Here is a 23837-nt window from a genome sequence, read left to right on the forward strand (position 1 = left end):
ACGAAAAAATGTATCAACATAAACTTTCCTGTAAGTTCATACCAATTTCCAATCACAGGCTATCCCCTGCTTTGCCCTTCTTTGGTTTTCTTTCTCTGTCCATTTTCAAAATTTTCAGAAAACTAGATTATAAAATGACATAAAAGACAATATCAACTTGTTGAAAAATTAATGCGATGTTTTTAGAAAAAATACTTACTGGGTATGTCATTTGCCAGAATCAGTCTTATCGTAGCAAGTTCTATCCCCACCCACCCACCCTCCATTTCCGTGGAAGGTATGTCATTTGTCAAAATCAGTCTTATTTTAGCGAATACTAACCCCGCCCACTCCCTCTATTTTCTTAGAGTGTACATCATCTTCCAAAATCAGTCTTATTTTAGCGAGTTCTAACCCCACCCACCCACCCTCTATTTTTTTTGAAGGTATACCATTTGCCAAAATCAGTCTTATCTTAACAACTTCTAGCTCCGCCCACCTACCCTCTATTGTCTTATAAGGTATGTAAATTGCCAAAATCAGTGTTATTTTAGTAAATGCTAGCCCCGCCCACCCACTTTCTATTTTCTTAGACTGTACATCATCTTCCAAAACCAGTCTTATTTTAGCGAGTTCTAGCCCCGCCCACCCACCCTCTGTTTTTTTTTTTTTGAAGATATGTCATTTGCCAAAATCAGTCTTATCTTAGCAAGTTCTAGCTCCGCCCACCCACCCTCTATTGTCTAGAAGGTATGTCAATTGCCAAAATCAGTCTTATTTTAGCAAATACTAGCCCCGCCCACCCCACCTTAATTTTCTTAGAGTGTGCATCATATATATGTATATTTTAGCAAGTTCTTTTGCCTTTTTCCTTGATATACGTAGTCGTCTTTTCAGAACAAGAAACTTAAAACATATTTAAAATGGTAAAATTGTTGAAAAATTAATGCATAAAAGTTTCTAAAAAAATACAATGAACTATTATGCTCCCTTGAGTAAACAAAAATTCCAATTTACCATAAGTTACCCGCATTCCTGATTACCGAAATCAAATTCTGATGACTCCGAAATCACTGACTTGACAAACACAAATGCTTAATAAAAATATTGTATATATAATTTTATTAGAAGGTATGTCATTTGCCAAAATCAGTCTTATTTCAGATAATCCTAGCCTCGCCCACCCACTCTCTATTTTCTTATAATGTACATCATCGTCCAAAATCAGTCTTATTCCAAGTTCTAGCCCCACCCACCCACCCTCTCTTTTCTTAGAAGATATGTCATTTACCAAAATCAGTCTTATCTTAGCACATACTAGCCCCCCCACCCACCCTCTATTTTTTCAGAGTGTACATCATATTCCAAAATCAGTCAAGTTCTAGCCCCGCCCACCCACCCTCTATTTTCTTAGAGTGTACATCATATTCCAAAATCAATCAAGTTCTAGCCCGGCCCACCCACCCTCTATTTTCTTAGAGTGTACATCATCTTCCAAAATCAGTTTTATCTTAGCAATTTCTTATATTTTTTCTTTTTTCTTAATATACGTAGTGGTCTTTTCAGAACAAGTAACTTAAAAGATGTTTAAAATGGTAAATTTTTGTAAACAAATATGGATCTTGCAATTAAGCCCCGTTCCTCGATCTGACAACGAATGAAAAATTCATCACAATTGAGAATTGAGATCAGGGCGGGTATGGGTGGGGCCTAATTTTTAATTTTGCAGTTAAGCTCCGCCTTCTTGGCTCACGACGAATAAAAAAATCATTACAATTGAGATAGGGCGGGTGGGCGGGGCTACATTTTGCCTTTTTTCTTAATATGTATAGACTTATTTCGACAACAAGAAACTCATGGTACAAGAATGCATAGTATTCTACTCATTTTCTTCACAAAAAGCAAAACAACTCAATAATTATGTATATAATAATATAATACACAAATATTTTTAATGGAATGTTTTATAACGCCAAGTACCAATTTTTAATGTTAAAGATTACAGAAAATTGAAAATTATCGTTTTAAAAAGTCATCAAGTGTTGAATTAGAAATTGAGAAACCTAAATAAAAGGTCTAAACTTGGAGAATGACAATTGGCTTCGAAATTTAAAAGTTGAGAGGTATAGGTGCACAAATTTGATTTACGATTTAATTTTTTGAAGTATAAAAGTTTTTGGAAGTTTAGGAATCCAAAGATAACGTCATTTAAAACTGAAAGTACTGAGAAACAGAAAATTAAACATTTTGAACTGAAATTTTCAAAATCAAACTTTACGCATCAGCACAAAAAAATTTTGATTTCGATTTTTTTGAAGTTAAGCAAAAATTTAGGAGCTGAATTTTTAAGTTCAAGATTTAATATCAAAAAAAGTAAGATTCGTAACTAATTTTTCCTTACAACATAGTCAAAAAAATCGATAATTTGAAATACTACAAGTTTTATGATTAAAACCTCTAATTTTTGAAATATTATCGAAAATTATCAAAATTTAATTAATGATAACGTGAAAGTATTAAAATTTCAACAAACTGTTTAGATTCTGAAAGTGAAATCTTTGAAATTGCAGCTGAGAAACAAAAAAATAAAAATTGTGAACTGAAAACTTCAAAAACAACCTCTACGCTCAGCACGGAAAAAAAATTTATTCGGTTTTTTTTTTCGAGGTTAAGCGAAACAATTCAAGTAGGGACCTGAGTGCAGCCATGGGATTTTAAAAATATTGTCCAATATTCTATTACCTCAACTCCAAATTTTTAATATTAAATGTTATAGAAAATTGAAATTGACGTTTTATTCATTTTATTTTTAGAATTAAAAATTCTGGGACCTAAAATTTCCAAACTTGAAAGAATGGCAATCAGATTTGAAAATTAAAAATTGAAGAAGGCTGCATATTTAAGTTCAAAATTAAATACTACTCTCTATTAAATACTAAAATCGTAAATGATTTTTTATTACATCAACGTAAAATAGAAAAAAAAATTAAGTTTCATGATTAAAACCTCTAATTTTTTAAATTTAACAAGTTCATCGATATTACCCATATTCAAAGATAACGTGAAAGTAAGTAAAGAAGAAAATTAAAAATTTGAAACTAAAACTTCAAAATTAACATTCACGCTTCAGCACGACAGAATTTTGATTTTCGATTTTTTGAGGTTAAGCGAAAAAATTTAATAGGAACTTCAGTGCAATCATGGAATTTTAAACATAATTATATCCAGTAGTTTATAACATCAAATCCCATCAAATTTTTAATATCAAAAGTTATAGAAAATTGGACATTGCCGTTTTAAAAAAGTAATTTCATTAGTTTTTGAAATATAAGAAGTTCAAAAATCCATATGTGCAAGGTTCAAAGATAACGTGAGAGTATTAAAGTTTGCACAAAGTTGAAATCTAGATTCTGAAAGTCAAAACTTCCAACTTTAAAACCAATAATGAAAAATTTTAAGTTTTTTTTTAAATTGAACGAAAATTTTTCAAATTTTGCTAATATAATATTGTAGCGTCTGTCTAGAAACTGTTCTATTATATCTGACTCAATTCGAAAAATAATCATTTTAACAGATCTAAACTAGAGAACCTTTTTCTAGTTGAAATTTATGTTACGTGTGGGTGCAAAATTTCTAAAAACGTTTTTCTAAAATTCTAAGAATTTCAAATCGCCGTTTTAGCGTGACAGTCCCAAAATTATTACATTATCTGAAGATCTAAACAGCGCCCAAAAAACCCAACACGATCTTAAGAATATTAAATTAGTATTAAAAGGCTGTTTAGTTGTAAAAAAATCACGGCGAAGAGTTGGCACAAAAATAGTGAACCGGTTCCACACTTCTTCATGACCTGTATGCCTCTGCAAACTGGCTAATATTTGCAAGCAACAAGAATAAAACTTAACCATACACATCTCAAAACCTTGGTACTCGAACAACACTTTATTTATAGACTGAAAATGTATGCCACTTTCAATTTTGTCATTTTTCTGTATTAAAAATGAAAAATTCCCTCGACGCACCAACGTGGGTGAAAATCGCCAACCTGCCATCCCCCCAAACCCGAAGAAACCTCCGGTCTCGATCTTCAATCATAATTAAGTACTCTTAAACCCTACGGCGTAGTTTCTACGAGCCGCATCCGGGTCGATCGGGTCGTTTTGCAGCGTCCACTGCAAATCTTGGCGGATATGCGTACCATCATCCATGTCGTCAGTCCATATTTTCATTTTCTAGCGAAACATTCCAGCCACTCTCTCCGCTCACTGCGACGCGCACCCTCCCCGAAGATCCTCCTGGTAAATGATGGGCCCGCTTGCATTGTTGTGGTGATATGAGTAATCCTGCTGGCCTTGGGTACATTTACCATATCGAGTGGAAGGTCGATCATGTGCATAGGAGAAGAGGTCGGGCCTTGTCGCGTCCATCGCGCTGGAAAGAGACAAACGCGAAAATAGTTCGTGACGACGCGAACGCGGGCGTTGCCAAAATCCAGCTTTGCGAAGAATTCGTGATTTTGACGAATCAGTCATGCACCACTAAGTGGCCGTGCAGGTTTTTGTCGTCGCGAACCAACAAGTAGAATGCTTGGAATGTAAAATTACAGTAAGTGACACACATGTTTGGAAAGGTTAGTTTCTTCACTATCGAAAGATACTGAGGTTTCGCTGCTGGAATCCGTCGCGGTCCATTTTGGGCAGGTTGGGGCAAATACATGTGTAGTTTGCCGAAAAAGACCAATCTGGCGGGGGCCACTCGCGGAGGAGTGAGGGGACGAAGTTCGCGACTGGTGGTCGTAATGTGGTACGAGTACTTCGAGAAGTACTATTTTTATACGTGAAAGTGATGGCTTACATTTATTGCAACGTAGACACGTATTGCTCAGTCATCTGCTTTTTCCATAAGTCACAACGTCTGCGGGAAAATTTTTCCGACCTAAATCAATTATAAATTAACACTTTTTTTCATATCCTGGCATATCGAGATCTTTTTACGGACGACCTAAATGTACAGAAAGATAATAGGTCAATATAAACTCCACCTTTCGTCTAATGGGCAATAAAAACGATGAAAAAGGGATGAGTGGGCGGAGCATAACTTTTAATCTATTTGTAAAGTGCAAGTTTTTGTCACAACCAAGTCTAATTTATTAAGTGTAGATAGTACTTTTGCGTTTCGGGAACAAACCTAAGAGTATGGAAAAAATCGATTATAGGTGTTCCACGTAAGCTCCGCCTTTCCTTTCAGGATAAATAAGGCGGAGACGGGGAAGGAAGGCCGGGTATATTCTCTTCTATCATTTATTAAACACGTATTTTTTACTTAGCGTAAACGGTACGCTCTTGTTTTAAATACTCTAAATTGCATAGACTGTCCAGGTTTTTTAAACTTTCCATATTCTCTAAGACCTCCAAACTTTAAACTTGCTGGAGGTCCTGGACTTTCTAGCCTCGGTAGTTCCTTAAAGTCCAGAGTATCCAGAGAATTTCAATCGTCCAAAGAGTTGTAACTTTGGACGATTGAAATTCTCTGGATTCTCTAGGCTGTCTAGAGTTTCTAGACACTATTCTGTTAGGTACTTTTGGTTCCTCATAAGTGGTCCCCCTCTACATTCCTTAGACTCTCTGGACTGACTAGGATTTCTAGATTGCCTAAATTCCGTACTCTATGAAGTTTACGTTCTGCAGACTTTATACTCTTTCTTTACTTTATGGGCTCTATCTGTAGATTCATCAAATTTTCTACACTTCCTTAGTTCTTTTAACTTCACATCTCTGATATTTCTAGATTCTAGATTTCTAATATTCTCTAGACATTCTCTACCCTCTGAAATCTCCAAACTCTCTGTACTTTATTGAATATTTTATATTCTGCAGACTTCCTAGACTTTCTTTAAGTTCTTTTAACTTCTTTCAACTTCACCTAATCTCCAAGTTCTCTAAATTCTGTGCTAGTGCCATTATTTTCTGGGCTGTCTAATTTCCGTAGGCTTTATGGACTTTAATTCTCAAGACTCTAGGCTGCATGGAGTTTCTCGACACTGTGTTCACTAGATTCTTCTAGATTCTTTGGACTGTAGATTCTTTACGATTTCTGAATTCTCTAGACTGTCTGTGTCTAGGTTTTCTCTAGACTCCATGTTTTGTTATTTGGGAGTATATTTCTCGATTTTTTGATTCCCTAAACTCTACTCTTTTCAAGCTCCAGATCATCTGCACTCACTAAAATCCCTAGATTACTTAAACTCTTTTTACTGTATAGAATCTTCTGTTCTGCAGACTTTCTAGATTTCCAATATTTTCTAGATTTTCTGCACTCTCTAGTCTCCGGAAGCTCTCTAACTCTTTGGACTTCTAATTCTCTAGACACTTAGGCAGCAAAGAGTTTCTGTGCATTATATTTTCTACATTTGTCACAATTTCTGGATTTTGACTATTTCTGAATTCTGTGCACTCTAGGTTTTTTCAGGTTTCTAGATACTCTAAATTATCTTAAATATAATCTGCTAGGCCCCCAGACTTTTATGTTCTAGACACTTTTGATTCTCTCTACTCTGGAAGCCCTCTAAACTCTTGGTGTTTTTAGACTCTCTCGGCTTCCTAGTCTTCCTGCTCTGGGTGTTCACTATTTGACTCTGAACTCACTAGAAACTCTAGATTGCCTAAACTCTCTATACTCTAGAGAATCTTTATATTCTGCAAACTGTCTAGATTTTCTTTCCTTTCTAAGTTCTACATCTCTTGTAGGTTCATTAAATTCTCTAGACTTCCTTGAAGTTCTTTAAATTTCACATAATCTCCGAGATCACTGAATTCTAGATTTTATAGATTTTCTGGGGCCTGTAGTCTCTATAGGCTCTCTAAACACTTTGGACTTTAAATTCTCTAGATTCTTCAGATTCTGTGGATTCTTTACGGTTTCTGAATACTCAAGATTGTCTAGATTTTCTCTAGACTCTATACCTTCTAGCGTTTCTAGGTGCTCTAGGTATTCACTATTTGCAAATTTTTCTCGATTTTGTAGATTTCCTGAACTCTACTTATCTTCTAGCTTCAGACTCTATGAAATCTTTCTATTCTGGAGACTTTCTAGACTTCCTTTTCTTTATGGGTTCCCTATCTCTTATAGGTTCTTCAAATTCTTTAGACTTTCGTGATGTTCTTTAAACTTCACATAATTTCTGAGCTCTCGACATTCTAGATTTCCGATATTTTCTAGATTGTCTGGACTTTCTAACCTCCGTCGGCTCGCTAAACTCTTTGGACTTCAAATTCTCTAGACACTCGGGCTGCATAGATTTTCTCTACATTATATTCTGTATATTTTTCAGACTTTCCATATTTTTTACGATTTCTGAATTCTATAGTTTTTTGGTTTATTCGAATTTCTGAATACCCTAAATTATCTATAGTCTGTTGGGCCTCTAGACTGTTATGTTCTCTAGGATTTTTAAACACTCTAGATTCTCTATACTCTAAAAGTTCTCTAGATTATATATATTTGTCAAATTATGCTATTTAATCTCTAAACTCTTGGTGTTTTTAGACTCTCTAGGTTGCCTAAACTCTCTATACTTTATAGAATCTTTATATTCTGCAAACTTTCTAGGTATTCTTTCCTTTATGGGTTCTACATCTCATGTAGGTTCACTAAATTCTCTAGACTTCCTTGAAGTTTTTTAAATTTCACATAATCTCTGAAATCACCGAATTTTAGATTTCCAATATTTTCTAGATTTTTTGGGGTCTGCAGTCTCTATAAGCTCTCGAAACATTTTGGACTTCAAATTCTCAAAACTCTCTGGACTGCATAGAATTTCTCGACACTATAATCTCTAGATTCTTCAGACTGAGGATTCTTTACGGTTTATGAATTCTCTATATTGTCTAGGTTTTCTCTAGACTCTATACCTTCTAGCGTTTCTAGGTACCATAGGTATTCGCCATTTGCGAATATTTCTCGATTTTATAAATTCCCTAAACTCTACCATCTTCAAACTCCAAACTCTCTGGACTCACTAGAATCTCTAGATTGCCCAATGTTTCTTTACTCTATGAAATCTTTGTATTCTGGAGACTTTCTAGACTTCCTTTGCTTTTATGGGTTCTCTATCTTTTGTAGATTCTTCAAATTCTCTTCGCATAATCTCTGAAATCTCGAGATTCTAGATTTTCAATATTTTCTAGATTTTCTGGACTCTAAGTCTCCGTAGACTCTCTAAACTCTTTGGACTTCAAATTCTCTAGACACTTGGGCTGCATAGAGTTTTTGAACTACATTATATTGTCTATATTTTTCAGACTTTGTAGATTTTTTACGATTTCTGAATTCTTTAGTCTCTACTGGGGCTCTAGACTGTTATGTTCTCTAGGAGTTTTAGACACTCTAGATTCTATAGATTTGTCAGACTATGTTTTTCAATTTCTAAACTCTTTGGTGTTTTTAGACTCTCTCGGCTTCCTGTTTTCCTGCTATGGGTGTTTGCTATTTGGCTCTAGACTCGCTAGAAACTCTAGATTGCCAACACTCTCTATACTCTATAGAATCTTTGTATGCTGCAAACTTTCAAGATTTTCTTTCCTTTATGGGTTCTGTATCTCTGTTCATTAAATTTTCTAGACGTCCTTGAAGTTCTTTAAATTTCACATAATTTCCCAGATCAGTGAATTCTAGATTTCCAATATTTTATAGATTTTCATGGGCTCTCTGTAGGCTCTCTAAATACTTTGGACTTCAAAATCTCTAAACTCTCTAGACTGCTTCGAGTTTCTCGACACTATATTCTCTAGATTGTCTAGGTTTTCTCTAGAGTCTATACCTTCTAGCATTTCTAGGTACTCTAGGTTTTTGCTGTTTCTGTATTTCTCGATTTTGCAGATTCCCTAAATTCTCTACTCTGTTCAAGCTCCAGACTCTCTGGATTCACTAGAATGTCTAGATTGCCTAAATTCTCTCTACTCTATGGCATCCTTACATTCTGCACATTTTCTAGACTTTCTTGAAGTTCTTTAAATTTCACATAATCTCTGAGATCACCATTCTCAATTTCTGGGATGTCTAGTCTCCGTAGACTCTAATTCTTTGGACTTCAGATTCTCTACACACTCTAGGCTGCATAAAATTTCTCTACATTATATTGTGTATATGTATTTTTTGGACTTTCTAGACTTTTTACGATTTCTGAATTTTCTAGTCTATAATTTTTCGGATGTCTAGATACTTTAAATTATGTATAATCTGCTGAGCCTCTAGACTCTTATTTTCTCTAGGATTTCTATAGATTTCTCAGACTCTACGTTTTTAAAGCTCTATACTCTTTGGTCTTTTTAGACTCTCTAGGAATTTTAGGGGATATCTAGACTGTCTTGACTTTCTGTGTTCTGTAGAGTTCTTAGATTTTGCAGACTTTCTACCCCTTTAGCCCTTGTAGACTTAGGTTGCTATTTTTGCCTTGTGGCTATAGCAAAGATAGAAAAACCCTTGCTAACGGGATCTGTATTAACAAAAAAAAAAAAAAAAAAACGAGAAATGGCCAGAATTATCTATAATTTGGACCATATATACACGAGGAAAACCGAACCCGTTAGCAAAAGTTTTTTTTCCTTCCTTTTCAGACGAAAGTAACAACTCATTTTTTCGAATTTTTATTCTTTCCGAATTCTTCATAATCTTTTCTGGATTATTATTTTTTTCATAGATTTATAAAATAGTGTAAACAGTATTTTTTGTTTCGGACAGTTTCTATAGGGAAAAGAAAAACAAACAGAATCTATATAAGTTTCACATTTCATGCAGCGGGCAATAGAACGACGAAGAAGGGGTGGGTGGGTGGGGCATGTTCTCTTTTTAGGACATCAATATGTATAAAATAAAAAATTAGATTAACTTCTGAAAAAGATGTGGAGAACTATCAGATCTAAGTGATTGCCTTGGGGCACACCGGATGTTGCCTAATTCCATTAGAAGCACAACCAATCAAGTTGGGTCTTGGGGGTAAACCATTATCTTTAAGACATTAAACCTGAGCATTGATATTCTAAAACACCTTCGGCACGAAAGTATGTTGACATGTTTGGCCACATTTTTCCGCTAGATGTTTACTTGAAGAAAAATTTGCAACTGTTCTGTTTTCGTTAGAATTAGTAAACACTCTTAGGTCATCACCAAACGGTAACCAAAGCAGCTCGTGTGAACACCGTCTTTAAATAGAGAATAAACCGGGGTCGGGACTGTACCCTTGAGGGATGCCAGACGCCAGAATAAACAACTCCGGATTAAAATTCCCCCAGGAAACGGGAACACGCACCGCAGGCGCTTCTGGACCCGGCGCAAATGACATCCACGTGCCTTCTGCAAGGCCTTCGCCTTCGCAAAATTCGAGAGGTCCTCTTCGTGACCGCGGATGAACCTGCGCTGCATCGCGGTCGGCTTGCTTAGAAGATAGATAGATAATCCAGTCGAGCGACGGCGGCGTTCAGTGGCTCACCAGCCTTCGACTCAATCATGTGATCCGTGCATGTGTGTCATATGTTTATGTGGCAGTGTTTTGTTTTCTCGCGAGGCCTCTTCGATTCGTGTCCGGTCCGGGCGTTCTGTGTGCTATGTGTCGTGTCTGCCCTTTGGATACCCTCGCGAGGCAGCATCCAAGGACTAGGTGAGGCGGTGACCGGCGGCGAAATTCGAACCGTCTTCCCGAATGCACATGTACCTGCGGTACACGGGTCGGCTCTCGGCGCACTATTTATAGATTTATCTCTTTCTTCTTTTTTATTATTCGGTCGATGACTTCCACTTATTTACTCAAGTCGGTAATATTTTATCAGCGTGTGCGTGTCGGCCGCAATGAGGCACCGAGACAAAAAATGAAATTAAATTGTCGGTTTGCGTCAGGTTTCGCGGCGCGGGGTCAGGAGGTCCCCGTATTCGACAGTCGGGCTCACCCTAACCCAAACAGCCTTATCGCTGGTACGCTCCTCGCCAACGCGATAAGGAACCCGCCGGGTTCGGAGTGAGTCAAAACTTGTTGATGTGTTGGGCTAGGTTAAGTCGTCTTCGAGGAGCTGGGAATCCAAATTTTTGCGTTTGAGTTCCGAACGACTATTTTCGGACCGTTCCTGCATTAATCATTGTGCTCGTGTTGGCGCTTGCTCAATTTTTAAACATTAATGGGGTCAATTGCAGTTGGTCAAGACGTAGGAAAAAATCGCTCTAGAATGCCGGTTTCGTCACTGCAGATCTTATCGTCGATTAAGGTTCTATTGAACCCGATTAAAATTCAGCGGGTGTCGATCGCAGAAGGAAGGACATCTACAGGATACGCAAACTATTGTCAAGTCGACTTTAATAAGGCTCAAGTTCGTTCGAGGTTTGCGCTGGACGACCGGTCAACACTATTCGGTGACCTTTTTTTCGACGGACGGTGAATAGTTTGATGCGGAGGTACCAGTGTGCTCATTTGGCAAAAAGCACGAAGACTACTATTGATCAAGAGTAAAACGAATTGGAATTAGTAGGAGGAATTCTAAAACTAATCACATGCTGTTGTCCTTAAATGTAATGATGTTTGTTCATTCTTGAGGCAGTATCAGGGGAATTTCCTAAAATAGAATTCTTATAACATTCTTATGTCTGTGTAAACACCGAATAGTTAATTGATTGGCTTGGCATGGGTAAATTTTGTATCTATGTTGTTGTTAAGAAGATCGAATAATTTTAGATCATCGCAAAGACGATTTTGGTAGATCGTTAATACAAATATGGCACAACAAGGGACATGAGGTGGGACCCTGAGGGGCTCCACTTTTGGCAAAAATTTACCAAACCAAAACCAAATCATAAAAAAGGATTTTGTTCTTGATTTTTTTAAATTGAAGTAAATAAGTGACTAAAAACTGCAAACATACTGTAACCCAATCGGGATAAACGCAGCAAAATGCAAAGTATTACCTAAACATGCTGTCCTTAGATCGATAATCAACTAGTGACGTTATTTTAACCAGACGACGTCAAATTGACGCATGTGTTTGTCGGTTGAATCGTATGTTAATGACAGTAACACAATAATTAAGATCGGCTTTAGCACGTGCAAATTGAACTTGAACAGTAAATACAAAATGTCAAAAACAGATTATACACACCACTTAAAAATGACAAATAAAAAAAGTTTATTTCGGCAGAACTATAAATATCTATAAAAATTTCGCTCGATATTCTCAGATGCTCAATACATGCTTAACTTCGACTATTTATGTTCATACTTTGAAAGATTTCGACTATTAGCACGTTCAGATTACAAGCATCACCAGTTAAAAGAAAATGAAATTTGATTGATTTTGTCTTCTCAACGTAGAGGAAAGACTAATTAATTAAATAAGCACACTTAGGTTTTTTTCCCAAGCACACTCAAATTTAAATTCGGCAAAATTGTAAAATTACGGATAAATTTTGATTAATGATTGACCATGTTTCCAATAACCTTACAGCTTGAGAAACGAAACTCGGTAAAATACAGCAAGCCGAGACAAACTTCCAGGGAACCAATTCCTCCAAGAAGCCAGTGCTGTAGAAAAATTAGACCGGAGACAGTTTTTCTCTTTTTATTTAATTTTCCATTAAGTGTAGGTTAAGAACTACCGCAGTGGTAATCACTTGACAAAACATAGCCAGCGTTCTATCCTATGTTTAAACGTTTGATGAACTCTAAAAATACACATACTATTCCGTACCGTTTGTAAAGTTTATGAAAACAAGTTTGCAAGCATTCGTCAATTTACGATTACGATTAACGATGACGTCACAGCACTGTGCGCGGTTCCAATTCATAACTAAATTTAACCTTGGAGTGACACAAAATGGCAGTTGACCCAAATACGGTGAATTGGATTATATCAAATCTAAAATTACAGCCTTAATGTTTCAGTGGGTTTTCTACAAAGATTACAAACCCTAAAAACTAATTTGCGAAAAACCCAATTGACTTTTAGAGCGTCCATTGTGTCTATGTTGTGTCTACCGTTGGAATCTAGCCTCAGTCGCATTCCACATTCATAAACTCTGAATTATGAACTTCGGTGTTCGCTAGAAGTGAGCTTTAAGGTTGTGACATCATTGAAACTGGTAACCGAAAAAGTAGGCCGTTTTATGCGTGTTTTTGGGACGAGATCGGACAAGGTTCATTCCGCCGAGTGCAGCAGAGGGTACTCGCCATTGACAATTGTGGGTTTACCCGAATAATGATCGATTATCTCAGTTTTTAAAACCGAAATCGCAAATGTAAGGTAATTGCTCATCTAGTGTGAGAACCCAGGATCTTGTTTCTCTTCCACGAGCGCCGATTTTCCCCCATTGTACCGGCATCTCGCTCGCCAAGAAAGTAGATCAAGATCGAATTAGATGGAAAGAGGAACTCAACTGGCTTTAATTTGAATGTTTCGCATCGCGAAGCAGACGTGCGGTGACCTTGAGGGGGTCGACGGACCCGAAGTAGGCGCAGTCCGCTACCTCGGACACTAGAAAACGAAGTCGGCCAAATCCGCCGGTGACAAAAGTCACGTAGAAGATCCATCGGGTGGCAGCAAACGCCCGACCGCCGACTCCAAGGGCTCGACGGCCATCCCGGCCGTCTTGGAGTAGTGACCTCCACTAACCCAGATTCGCTTATATGCCGTGCGATTCTTCGGACGTGGCCGCGGCATTGAAGTGCATTCCTTCACGGCACCGCCGAAGGAATGCGTTCTTGCGGATGAAGATGGGCGCAATTACCATAGATTGACAGATGGATCGGAGCGGTTTTTTCACCCTAAAAATAGGCTCGGGTGCAGGCACGACTTGCATGTCCGAGAGTTTGCTGCTCCCGGATGTAGTGAGTGAACGGGGCCGCGGAGAGAGGCTTTCTTTCTGCGAGAGCTCACGTGACGACCGGCCTCACTTTACCATTGACACATTAACATGGTGCACTTCACCTTGCCACGCCGGTGCCTAGGTTCCGGAAAGACGGAAGTCGAGGCGTGGGTGTGGCCGGGGGAGGTGCAGTATGGGGTTCGTCGGGGTCGAGGTTTTGCAGGAGATTGTGGCGTCTTTGACGAATCGGTCTTATTTTAGCTGGTAATCTTTGCACTTGATTGGGTCACTGGCTTTTAATCTTTGTTTGATTGAAGAAGGTCTAGGAAAGGTGATGTAGAGATGACGCTGGTTGGACATTGTATTTAAATTTCGGGTTGGCGACTTCCTGCAAAGACCAATGACCAGACGTACTTTTGACCAAATTTGATGCGTGGTTTTGACTGTTTTCGAAAGATGGATTGGGGGTGTGTAGGAGGATGCTGCCGGTGCCAAAAAACCGACAGGTCTATTTTTACAACTAGACTTCTTTGCTTTTATTTGAGTTGGAACCAGTTCGCTCGGTCGAGATTTTCAAAAAAAAAAGCAAAATTGTCACATTTTTAGTTTCGACTAATCAATAAAGAAACCTGAGCAGCGTTTTGTCTTCAGACAAATAATAAACGATGTCTGAAAGACGTTGGTTTATATTAAAACTGGATTTATGTTATGTGATGGTTGACACGTAGCACAATCTTCTAGGCCTGGAATTGAATTGCTTTCATTCAGACATAACTTACAACGTGAAACCTTATTTTTTGATAATTTGTTTGTACGGTTTCTTTTACTTCCTCCACAACAACCAGGATTAATATACTTGATGGGTCTCTCACATACGAGATTTGAGCTGGATTTTTAGCGCAGTAACCTACATCCAGCGCGTGGAATTTAACCCGAAATGTACCCAACGTAAATTTATTGTAATTTGAACATTTTGACGAAAATTTAATTTTTTGTTTTCTAATAATCTACAGTTTGTAAAAAAACGAAAATGCAAATTTCTCTTTTTCTTTCATTTTTTTTGTCTTCCTGACAGAATGGCTACTGGCGTTTCATGATCCCTAGAGTATTTTAGATGCATGTTATGAACATCGTGTAGATGATAAAAAAGGCTAACCAAAATTTGTCTCAGCCCCACCAAATAATAAATAATTTGTTGACATGCCCTCAAAAATTTTCACATTAAATTTTATAAAATACGAGTAATACACTCCCACATATGTGGTTTATGAATCTGCCTTGAGTTTTTCGCCTAGGCACCAAAATAATCTTGCCAAAAATTTTGAAAAAGTGTACTCCTGTTTAAAAAACGAAAATTAGATTTTATTGATAGATTCCTGTCCGAGTTGGACACCACGACTTTCCCTCGACAAAATTAATGACGCCATCCGAAAAATTTGCCAATCAAGTGTTTATTAAAAGTTTAACTTTGAATGCGGTGTTTTTCTACTTTAATTATGTTTTTATTTTTCACATGTATTTGCAGGAGCTAATCCAAAATATGAATGTATGCATAATTTTCACAAAAGTGTCACTTTGAACCTATCAAAATTAATCTGTTTTCCCCAACCAAAAAATCGGCGACTTTTTGAGTTGGATAGAAATAACTCTGCATGTTTTAAAAAAAATTGGTCGAAAGTTGTTTCGACAGAACTTCCCTCGCTCCTAAAGTACATTGAAACATAGCATTCTCGAGTGTTTATTTATGTTTATACATCGAAAGAATGTCACGTAGAAATTAGTTTGATTTGAATAAACCACAATCCAGCAATTAATCTGAATATTATAATTCTTATTTTATTATTATTATCAAGATTCGTTCTGAATTTGACCAATAAAAAATTGGTAATGAAATCATCAACATCGATAATACTAGTCACAGCACAAAAAAAAAGTAGTTGCAGCCTATTACAATTATTACTCCTGTCCGGTGTTGGTAATATAAGCGTATTGAAGCTTGGAATTGTTTTTGCGAAGTTTTGAACATTTAGCGAAAAAACTGAAAACGGATTCGTACACTACAAATATAGGAGTATATTTTTATATAACATTAAAATTATTCTAAGACACGATTCAATGAAATGACGTCATCAAATTATTGGTGGGGACTATCCAAGTTTTGGGTAATACTTAACCATCTACATGATATTTCTTAATATATGTACAAAATTTGACGACAATCGGTCCAGCAGTTTCGGAAATTACTTGTCTAATAAAAATGGATACAGACACCAGACAGACAGAGAGACGGAAACGGGAGACTACTTTTTCCGTACTGTAGGGGTCATGAAACATCAAGAAAAGATAAAAGTGGCACTTAGCTTACGCTCGGGAAGTAAAAATCGTGTATTTTTAATAAAATAGAAACTTTATACAAGAAATTAAATTTTGTGTCCTGAAACGTTGCTTTTTCAAAACTAATTCTTGATTTTTTTGGGTGCTATGCCAAATTTCAAGTTTTTTTGAAAATAAACTCATTTCTTCAGTGACATTATGATATCTGTTAATTCTTAAATAACCTATTTTTACCCTTTATGGAGTTGAAAAAAAAAATAGATTTCCTGTGTCCGTCTGTCTGTCGCCGATTTGTATGAGACAGATGATCTCCAAAACTACTTGGCCGATTGTTGTCAAAATTTATGTACATTTAAGGAATATCGTGTAGATGGTAAAACGCTAACTAAAGTGTGGCCAATCATCCCCGTCAACAATCTGTGGACACCTCCGAAAAATTTCGTGTATTAAACATTATTTAAATTTTATAAAATAATATACTCTTACACCTGTGATTTATGAATCCGTCTTGAGTTTACAAAAATAATCAGTATCTCACGCACATGCGTAATAATTAGATCGTAACTTTTCAGATTAAGACGGTGGATTTGAGTACCCATGAGTTCGAATCGCATCCTCGTTGACATTTTATTTTTTAAAAGACTGAATTTGTTTGAATGTGAGGGAAATACTCTTCAAATAACTTTAGACCATTTTTTTACAATGGATAGTTTCGCAGAAAAATTGTGGTAAGGTGGAAAAATTAAACGGATTGTCTTTGAAATAATAAAAAAATTCGTATTCTTTAGGGTCAAACCCAGGGTCTTTTACATGTAAATCGAAGCACGAAGCATTTCGTGCTTCGTAACTATGTTGACATTATGGTATTTACAGAGCACTTATTTTCATAGGAAAGTAGAACATAAGAAAATAAATTTTATTCTGTGTCTTGCCATTACTGAATTAATATTAGTGTACTTATTACCAAAAATTCAAAATCATCTCCCAAAACAATATATAAAATTTCATTGGGTAACTTTTAATTTTACTTCTCGCGTAGTATTGAAGCAAGGTCCATACGGCAAACGGCTACTTTCATGTTTTCCCAAAGTTTAAACGTATTTTAGGAATATCGTATGGTATGATGGTAAAACGCTAACCAAATTTTGCCTAATGTTCCCCACCGACAAACTGATGACGTCACCTCAAAATTTTGCAATATAAATAGCATTTAAATTTATGAAATAACATAGTCCTGTACTTGTCGGTTATGAGTCCGCCTTGATTTTTGCCACAATTACTTTACAAAGAATGTTATGCAATATTTGCGTAGTATTTCATGTAGCTGACACAACAAGCGTGGTTTCGAATCCCGTCCTCGTCAACATCTTTTTTCTAAAAAGAAACAAATTTCAAAAAACCAACCTGTACATATACATATAATTATAATTTGAAATAAAAATTTTAGCCCTAAAATATTCTAATTGTCATTGTAAATCTAAATAAATAAAAACATGAATTGTTTCAAAGACAGGAAAATTATATTCGTGAAAAAAAATTGGGGTTTGAGTTGGCGTCAAACCTTTCGAGATTTTCGAAAAAGATCAGAAAACGTGAAACCAACATCTTTTTTTATTTGTAATACGCAGTTTCAATTTTCATTAGTTTAAATTTATTAAAAAAAAAAAAGTTGGAGGAAAAAGCCTGACAAAATTGATCATTAACTTGAGGAATCATAATCAAACTTGACGGCACAAGACAACTGATCGGTAGTAGTGGTTGCTATTGAGGTGAGCGGCAACTTTGGACGCTTACATAAAATGGATAAAGTATCAGATGGACATTACATGTTAAAAATATATTTATAAAATCAGGCTAATGAATTTCCGATCACATGTTGTGACAGATGTTCCATACTCATTTTGATCTGACAGAACCAGGGTAAATGACCAATTCTGATGATCGAAGTCCCAATTTATTCACTTTGAAACCACAAGTGAATTACTGGTTTTAAATTATTCATTTTACCATAATCGCAATATTTTATTTTGCAAGTACACATGAATAGTACCATAAAATTTCTTAGTCATTTAGAAATGTCGTCTTCAATTTTAATGGAAGAGTGACACATTCATGCAGCTCGAAATAACTGAGTGAAAGTACTCCCTTTCAAAATTGGCACAATAGAACCGTTCCATTTATTCACCCGTCGTTATTTTCGGATTAATAATGAATTACTCTTGATCTGTATTCATCGTACGACTTCTTCTATTATTTATTGTGGAAACAATAGCCTCATTTAGAAGTTAGATCACAAAACCAATTATCCTAAGAGCAAGTGTCTGCCAATTATATGACTCACGTTCTATTTTTTCTAGTACAGTATGAGTAATTTTTTGCATTTTCGTGATAATTATAAAAAACCAATACTTGAACCTAATGACACCCAGCGAAACGTGAGACTGCAATATTTACTTACATGCCAGCCCAAAATGCCAAAGCTACATTTACATTTCCTTGACATGAAAATACGCAAGTGCCAGCATTTTCGCGACCATTCTCTCGTACCTTGAGCACACGAATCCCGCCATCACTCATCCCAAAATAACCACCTTTGTTTACACGAACTCCAATACTCCATAAGGATCCTCATTCGCATGACTCACTTATTTTGAACCTCGTTTCCCCGAATCGTCGCAGATTGCTATCGCACTCGTGATATCGAGCGACTTCCTCAAGGTACCAATTAAGCAAATTCCGCCATAGATCGTCGCTTCGGCAAAAAACGTTCCGTTTCCTTCGCGACCGCTTCTTATCTCAATTGACATGTAAGTGGACCGGCGGTACCATCACCAGGAACGCCGTCAACCTAGACCCAGATTCCGGCCGCCAAGCCTCCCCGATCCGGCCGTCGCAAAAAAGACGTAACATGTTATGTGCGCCAAGGTCGCCGCCTTATCAGCTGCAACTTTTCTTTTAATCAGTGATTCATCTCGTACCCCTTCCCCGCAAGATCGTAGTCTTATCGGGACGGGATGCGACACTTCAGTACGACAGTGCGCATTCGTCGTACCTAACCTAGTCCGGTAGCGGTAGTCATAGGAGATCAGTGACACATGGTGCGGGGTGGATTGTCGGGTTTTCTTTGTCGTTGCCTTAGTCATTTGTTCCTGTAGTTGTGGTGGTGTCGGTGCGTTATTAGGAAACTTGCGGACTCTTTTCCTGTGATTGCTAGTTATATTGGTTTTGTGTAGTGCTAGTGGTTAGACTTATGTTGGAGCCGCTGTTGGATATTTTTTGCATGGAGGTAAATCGAGATGTTACGGAACATGACGAGATTTCGTAGAAATTAATGTTTGTCGCTGGTAAATAAAGCGCTTTGTTTATGAGGCTTTATCTTGTTCGTGATAAGGTGTTCTGAGTTGAAAGGTCGGTTCACGATTTTGGTTTAAAATATTTATGTTAAGCGATTTATCAATAACAAAGGGTAATGAGAGGAAATTGCTACTTTTTCCTTGTGATTTTCCTGCGGTTATGTTTGACGTGTCGCATTTGAATAATGGAAAGAGCGTCACCACATTATTCGTTTAATTAAGGATTAATGTTGCAGCCCAAATCGGATATTTTTATTAATTATCGGTGCATCACTTCCCCACTGGCACCAGTTGTTAGCTATCAATTATTAAAGATAATGTAAAGCGTGTAAATACACGTGCCAATATTTATTACAAGCTTAAATAAATACAGTGAGGAAATCACTTATGTAATGATTTAACAAGCTAAAAAGTCATATTTTGTAAAAACGATACACAACTAACTTGGTTTTAACGTGTATTTCTTTGTGACGTTATAAATGTGGAAGTTATGACGTCATATGCACTTTTTTAAATGGAGTTACTTAGAATTTTTTAAACTAGTACCAGTTCTGTTATATTTGTGTTGTTCAAAGAATACTATGTACATTAAGAAAAAAGACAAAATATTAACCCCGCCCACCCACCCCATCTCAATTGTGATGATTTTTTTTTATTGTTAGAAACTTAATACACGTTTAAAATGGTAAATTTTTGTAAGGGAACAACACGATACTCAACAACATGTTTTTAATTTCTCGTAGAGAAATAAGGATTTTGCAGTTAAGCTCCGTCCTCTTGGCTCATGACGAATAAAAAAAATCATCACAATTGAGATAGGGTGGGTGGGCGGGGCTACGTTTTTTCCTTTTTTCTTAATATGTGTAGACTTATTTGATAAACGCATAAACCTCAATTGCAGGAGTATAAATATTGTTATACAATTTCAAGTTTTTTTTTCCAAAAGTTTGGATGTCTAGGGAAAGAACTCAAGACGGATTTATAAACCACAAGTATAGGTGTAGATTCGTATTAACCTCAGTTCAATTCTAATTTTCTGTGCAGCCTGTCATAAATTATGAGTGCACTTCAATATGAACTGAGATGGTTTTATGACCCATGTCCCGTAATTGTCCCTTTTACTAATTGCTCCTCAGGTAGATTTTAGGAACAATGTCAACTTGGTGGTTTTATGACCCATATCCCTTTTACTAATCTCAGCTCAGGTAGATTTTGCGAAGAATTTCTGGTTGCATTTAGGACAACAAAAAGCCCCTAATTCAAACTTACCTGTCGTCTAACATCCCTCCTTAATGTATTTAAGTTTATACAGTTGTGACTACTTCACTTGAAAACAAATCTGCATAGTAAAAGCAGCCGTAGCGCTACCCTTGAATTTTCATTTTTTGAATTAATAATCATTATGCAATATACATGAAACCGTAATAACTCGAGCACGTATGAAGCAAAAACAAAATTAGATGCAAGAGAAGCAGACAAAACCTTGAATTATCTTTGAGTGATCGGAGCGAAACAAGGATTGTTCAAACTGTAGCTTTTTTAGTTCAATTCAAAATTTGTTAAAATCATAAAATTGGGCTACTATTAATTTTCGATGCATGTATAGTTCCGGTTCTGAAATAGTGAAAATTGGTTAGGTACAACTATCGGTGTGCGGTATGCGTGTGAACTGAAAAAACAATCATTACTTTGTTCTGAAAAGTGAAAATGTAAAAATTAGGACAGTCAGTGAGACTTATCTTCCCATATTAACAAAACAAAATACTGTTATCGCATAGATAAGAAACACAGAGAAAAGTGGACACATTCTTACACGAACAATGTTCGTTCAAGCTATATTCTTATGCAACTGTGATTATTTCTTGCGGAATCGAACGTCTGGAACGCAGCAGCTACTAAAATACACAAGTAAACATACGTCTATTAAAGAAATCCAATTAATCAATCATGAACAGCTTCATGTTAATTTAACTTTGTACAGCGACGATTTAATTAATTTTACCCAGTAATTCACACCACAGTTTTACAGACTTTTCCAACTGAATAACGTTGTAGGTGTAACATGACATTCTCGCACGGCACAATCGAGCTTGAACAAAACTACGTCGGTAAATTTAGTTGCAGCATTTAATTTGTCCGATGCATTACAACTTTATCGAGCATGAAGTTGTAACTGAGTTTTACGAGTCAATATCAAACAAAGTGATGACTGTTTTGGTTACCCTTGATCCACAACTATAAATAATATCGCAGTGCTCGCCGTGTCATTTTTATACCTAAGCTTAAAAGCAAACTTATTTCCAAAACCAGTGTGCTAATTCCCAACACGTCAGTTGTTGCGAAAATTGGATAAATTAGCGATTGTGGAAACAATCACCCGCTGACGTCGAAACCCTTGACTCATCGCCCTATCATTTTTTCATTCACAGATAACGAATCTCGACACTCTTGGCCAATTTTAAATCCGACGATTGATCAACAACTCATTTTCCGCATGCCAGGATCACCGTTTCCACTAAACAATCGAATTTTTTTATCCCTAGAAGGCTGCAAGTGCACCTGGAGCACGACTATTGCTTCATCGACTCAGTCACCATTTCTTTGTTCCCTGCGAACGACGCAGAGGCCTTTGTCTAGGTCCACGAAAATATGTTTCTGAACGTAAACAAATTATGGTTTTCTTGTCTAAAAATAGCGAGTTTCACTTTATCGTGGGATAAATATAATACGGGAAAGCGCCCCGCCCGACTTTTCCGTGATACACCTTCTTGACCCTATTGACGTTCATTCGGAGAATGAAATATTTGCAGCGTTATCGACTCGTGGAGTTACGTGCATTTTGATTAATAACGTCGAAGTGCACGTGCAACATGAATCACTGTCGACGAGCCGCAGGATGGCTGCGAAGAAATTCTTGACGCGGGTGATTTTTTGGCATTAATGTTAATGTTGGAGAGGTAAATTAGTGGGGGCGTAAAAGTCCTAACAAATTGGTTGGAAATTTTACGTATGGGTTTAACAAGGGCTGGGAGGATTTCTAAACATTCCTGCGAAACGATAGTTGGAAGAGGTCCTAAGCTGCTTATCTAAATTTTCGGAAATTTTGAATAGAGCAACAAATTTCAAAGAAAATGAAGGGGTTAGAAATGACTTTGGGTATTATTCATTCATAATACCCCTAATTACCTATCGTTAAACTGTCATTACACGCACGGGAGTCCAAGTCCTTTTAAAACTTCTTTTTTTTTTCTTGTTTCTGGAAATGTTATATTATGCACAAGGTAAAGTAGAGTGCCGCAAATAGTGAACATGGACTTTCTGTTGCTAACCGCCAAAAGTTTTATGGAAGCCCCCTCCTGAGCGGTTTATTGAGGACTTCCACCAAACCACTTATGGAAACGAAAAGTTCACTATTTGCGGTCTCTACTTTACAAACACTAAACTACCTACACCATTTAAAAGTGTCTGAACACTTTCCAAACGACATGAAGGGATTAAAAACCGGTTTTAGGTATTGTCCGAAAATCTTCTGAAACTTCTTTCTATTCTTGATTTTTCTCTAGATATTTATAATACATCTTTATCACTTCTTCCTTTCCATTGTTTGCCTCTCATTTTCAGTGATAAATTTGTGACAAAATGGTAAAGTTTTAAAAAGCCTTGGATGTCATTCGTATTCTCGAATATTTTAGAATGCCCTGAATTCCTATTTTGTTTGCCTTACTTTCTAATAAAAGACTTTCTAGTTTTTTTTGTAGAATTAACCAAAAAAAATGTCAAAGAAATATCGTTAAAAAAGCACCAATGTCTGCGTTCTGGGTTCATTTTTCTAACTTATAACTACGAATTCGATTTTATGCAAGTCGTCGGGAAGTGGTAGATTTGGAGTCATATATTTATTATTAAAACTGTGACCAACAATTTATCATGTTTCTGATTACCTTAAAGGTCAATTTAAGAACTTGCCACTGACGTTGCTGTTCTCCTTTGATGTTGTCGTTGTAAGATAAATACGTAGGTATGCGTCGTTTATACCATCCGTTGACGTTGCCGTTGAAAGTTGGCACGTCGTTGGGGTGACGTTCGAGATGACCAACTTTCGTCGTTACATTGCTATTAACGTTGGATTTTCAACCAATCAAATTGCAGTAGTTTGCAGTGCTGCCAACTTGAGGGAAAATCCCCTGAAGTAGGGGAGATATTTTTCTGGTTGACAGCATATTGCTGTTGCATAACCCGATTACTTATTTCACATGGTTATTTCTCGTAGAAAAATAAGGATTTGGCAATGAAGCTCCACCCCCCGGGTTACGATGCATAAAAAAATCATCA

General features: G+C 36.6%; 1 protein-coding gene across 7 annotated transcripts in view; it reads left to right on the forward strand.

The window, feature by feature from the left end:
* The window catches only part of LOC135133217 (protein alan shepard), a 170868-nt gene that overhangs the window by 109207 nt on the left and 37824 nt on the right, over positions 1-23837 (forward strand). Inside the window, exons 1-2 of one of the 7 annotated variants that reach the window (XM_064061535.1) lie at positions 10439-10633; positions 19308-19438. The exons of 5 other annotated variants lie outside the window; for them this stretch is intronic. In XM_064061535.1, the coding sequence (XP_063917605.1) occupies positions 19403-19438 (36 nt within the window). In that variant the 5' untranslated portion in view covers positions 10439-10633; positions 19308-19402. Of the gene's footprint in view, positions 1-10438; positions 10634-19307; positions 19439-23837 lie in introns of those variants that run through there. One more of the 7 variants, XM_064061538.1, reaches the window with a different exon arrangement.

Source organism: Zophobas morio, unplaced genomic scaffold (genome assembly GCF_036711695.1).
Source record: "Zophobas morio isolate AGI-343-1 ecotype UQ-CSIRO unplaced genomic scaffold, CSIRO_AGI_Zmor_V1 ptg000021l, whole genome shotgun sequence".
In the NCBI taxonomy this organism is placed as follows: Eukaryota; Metazoa; Arthropoda; class Insecta; order Coleoptera; family Tenebrionidae; genus Zophobas; species Zophobas morio.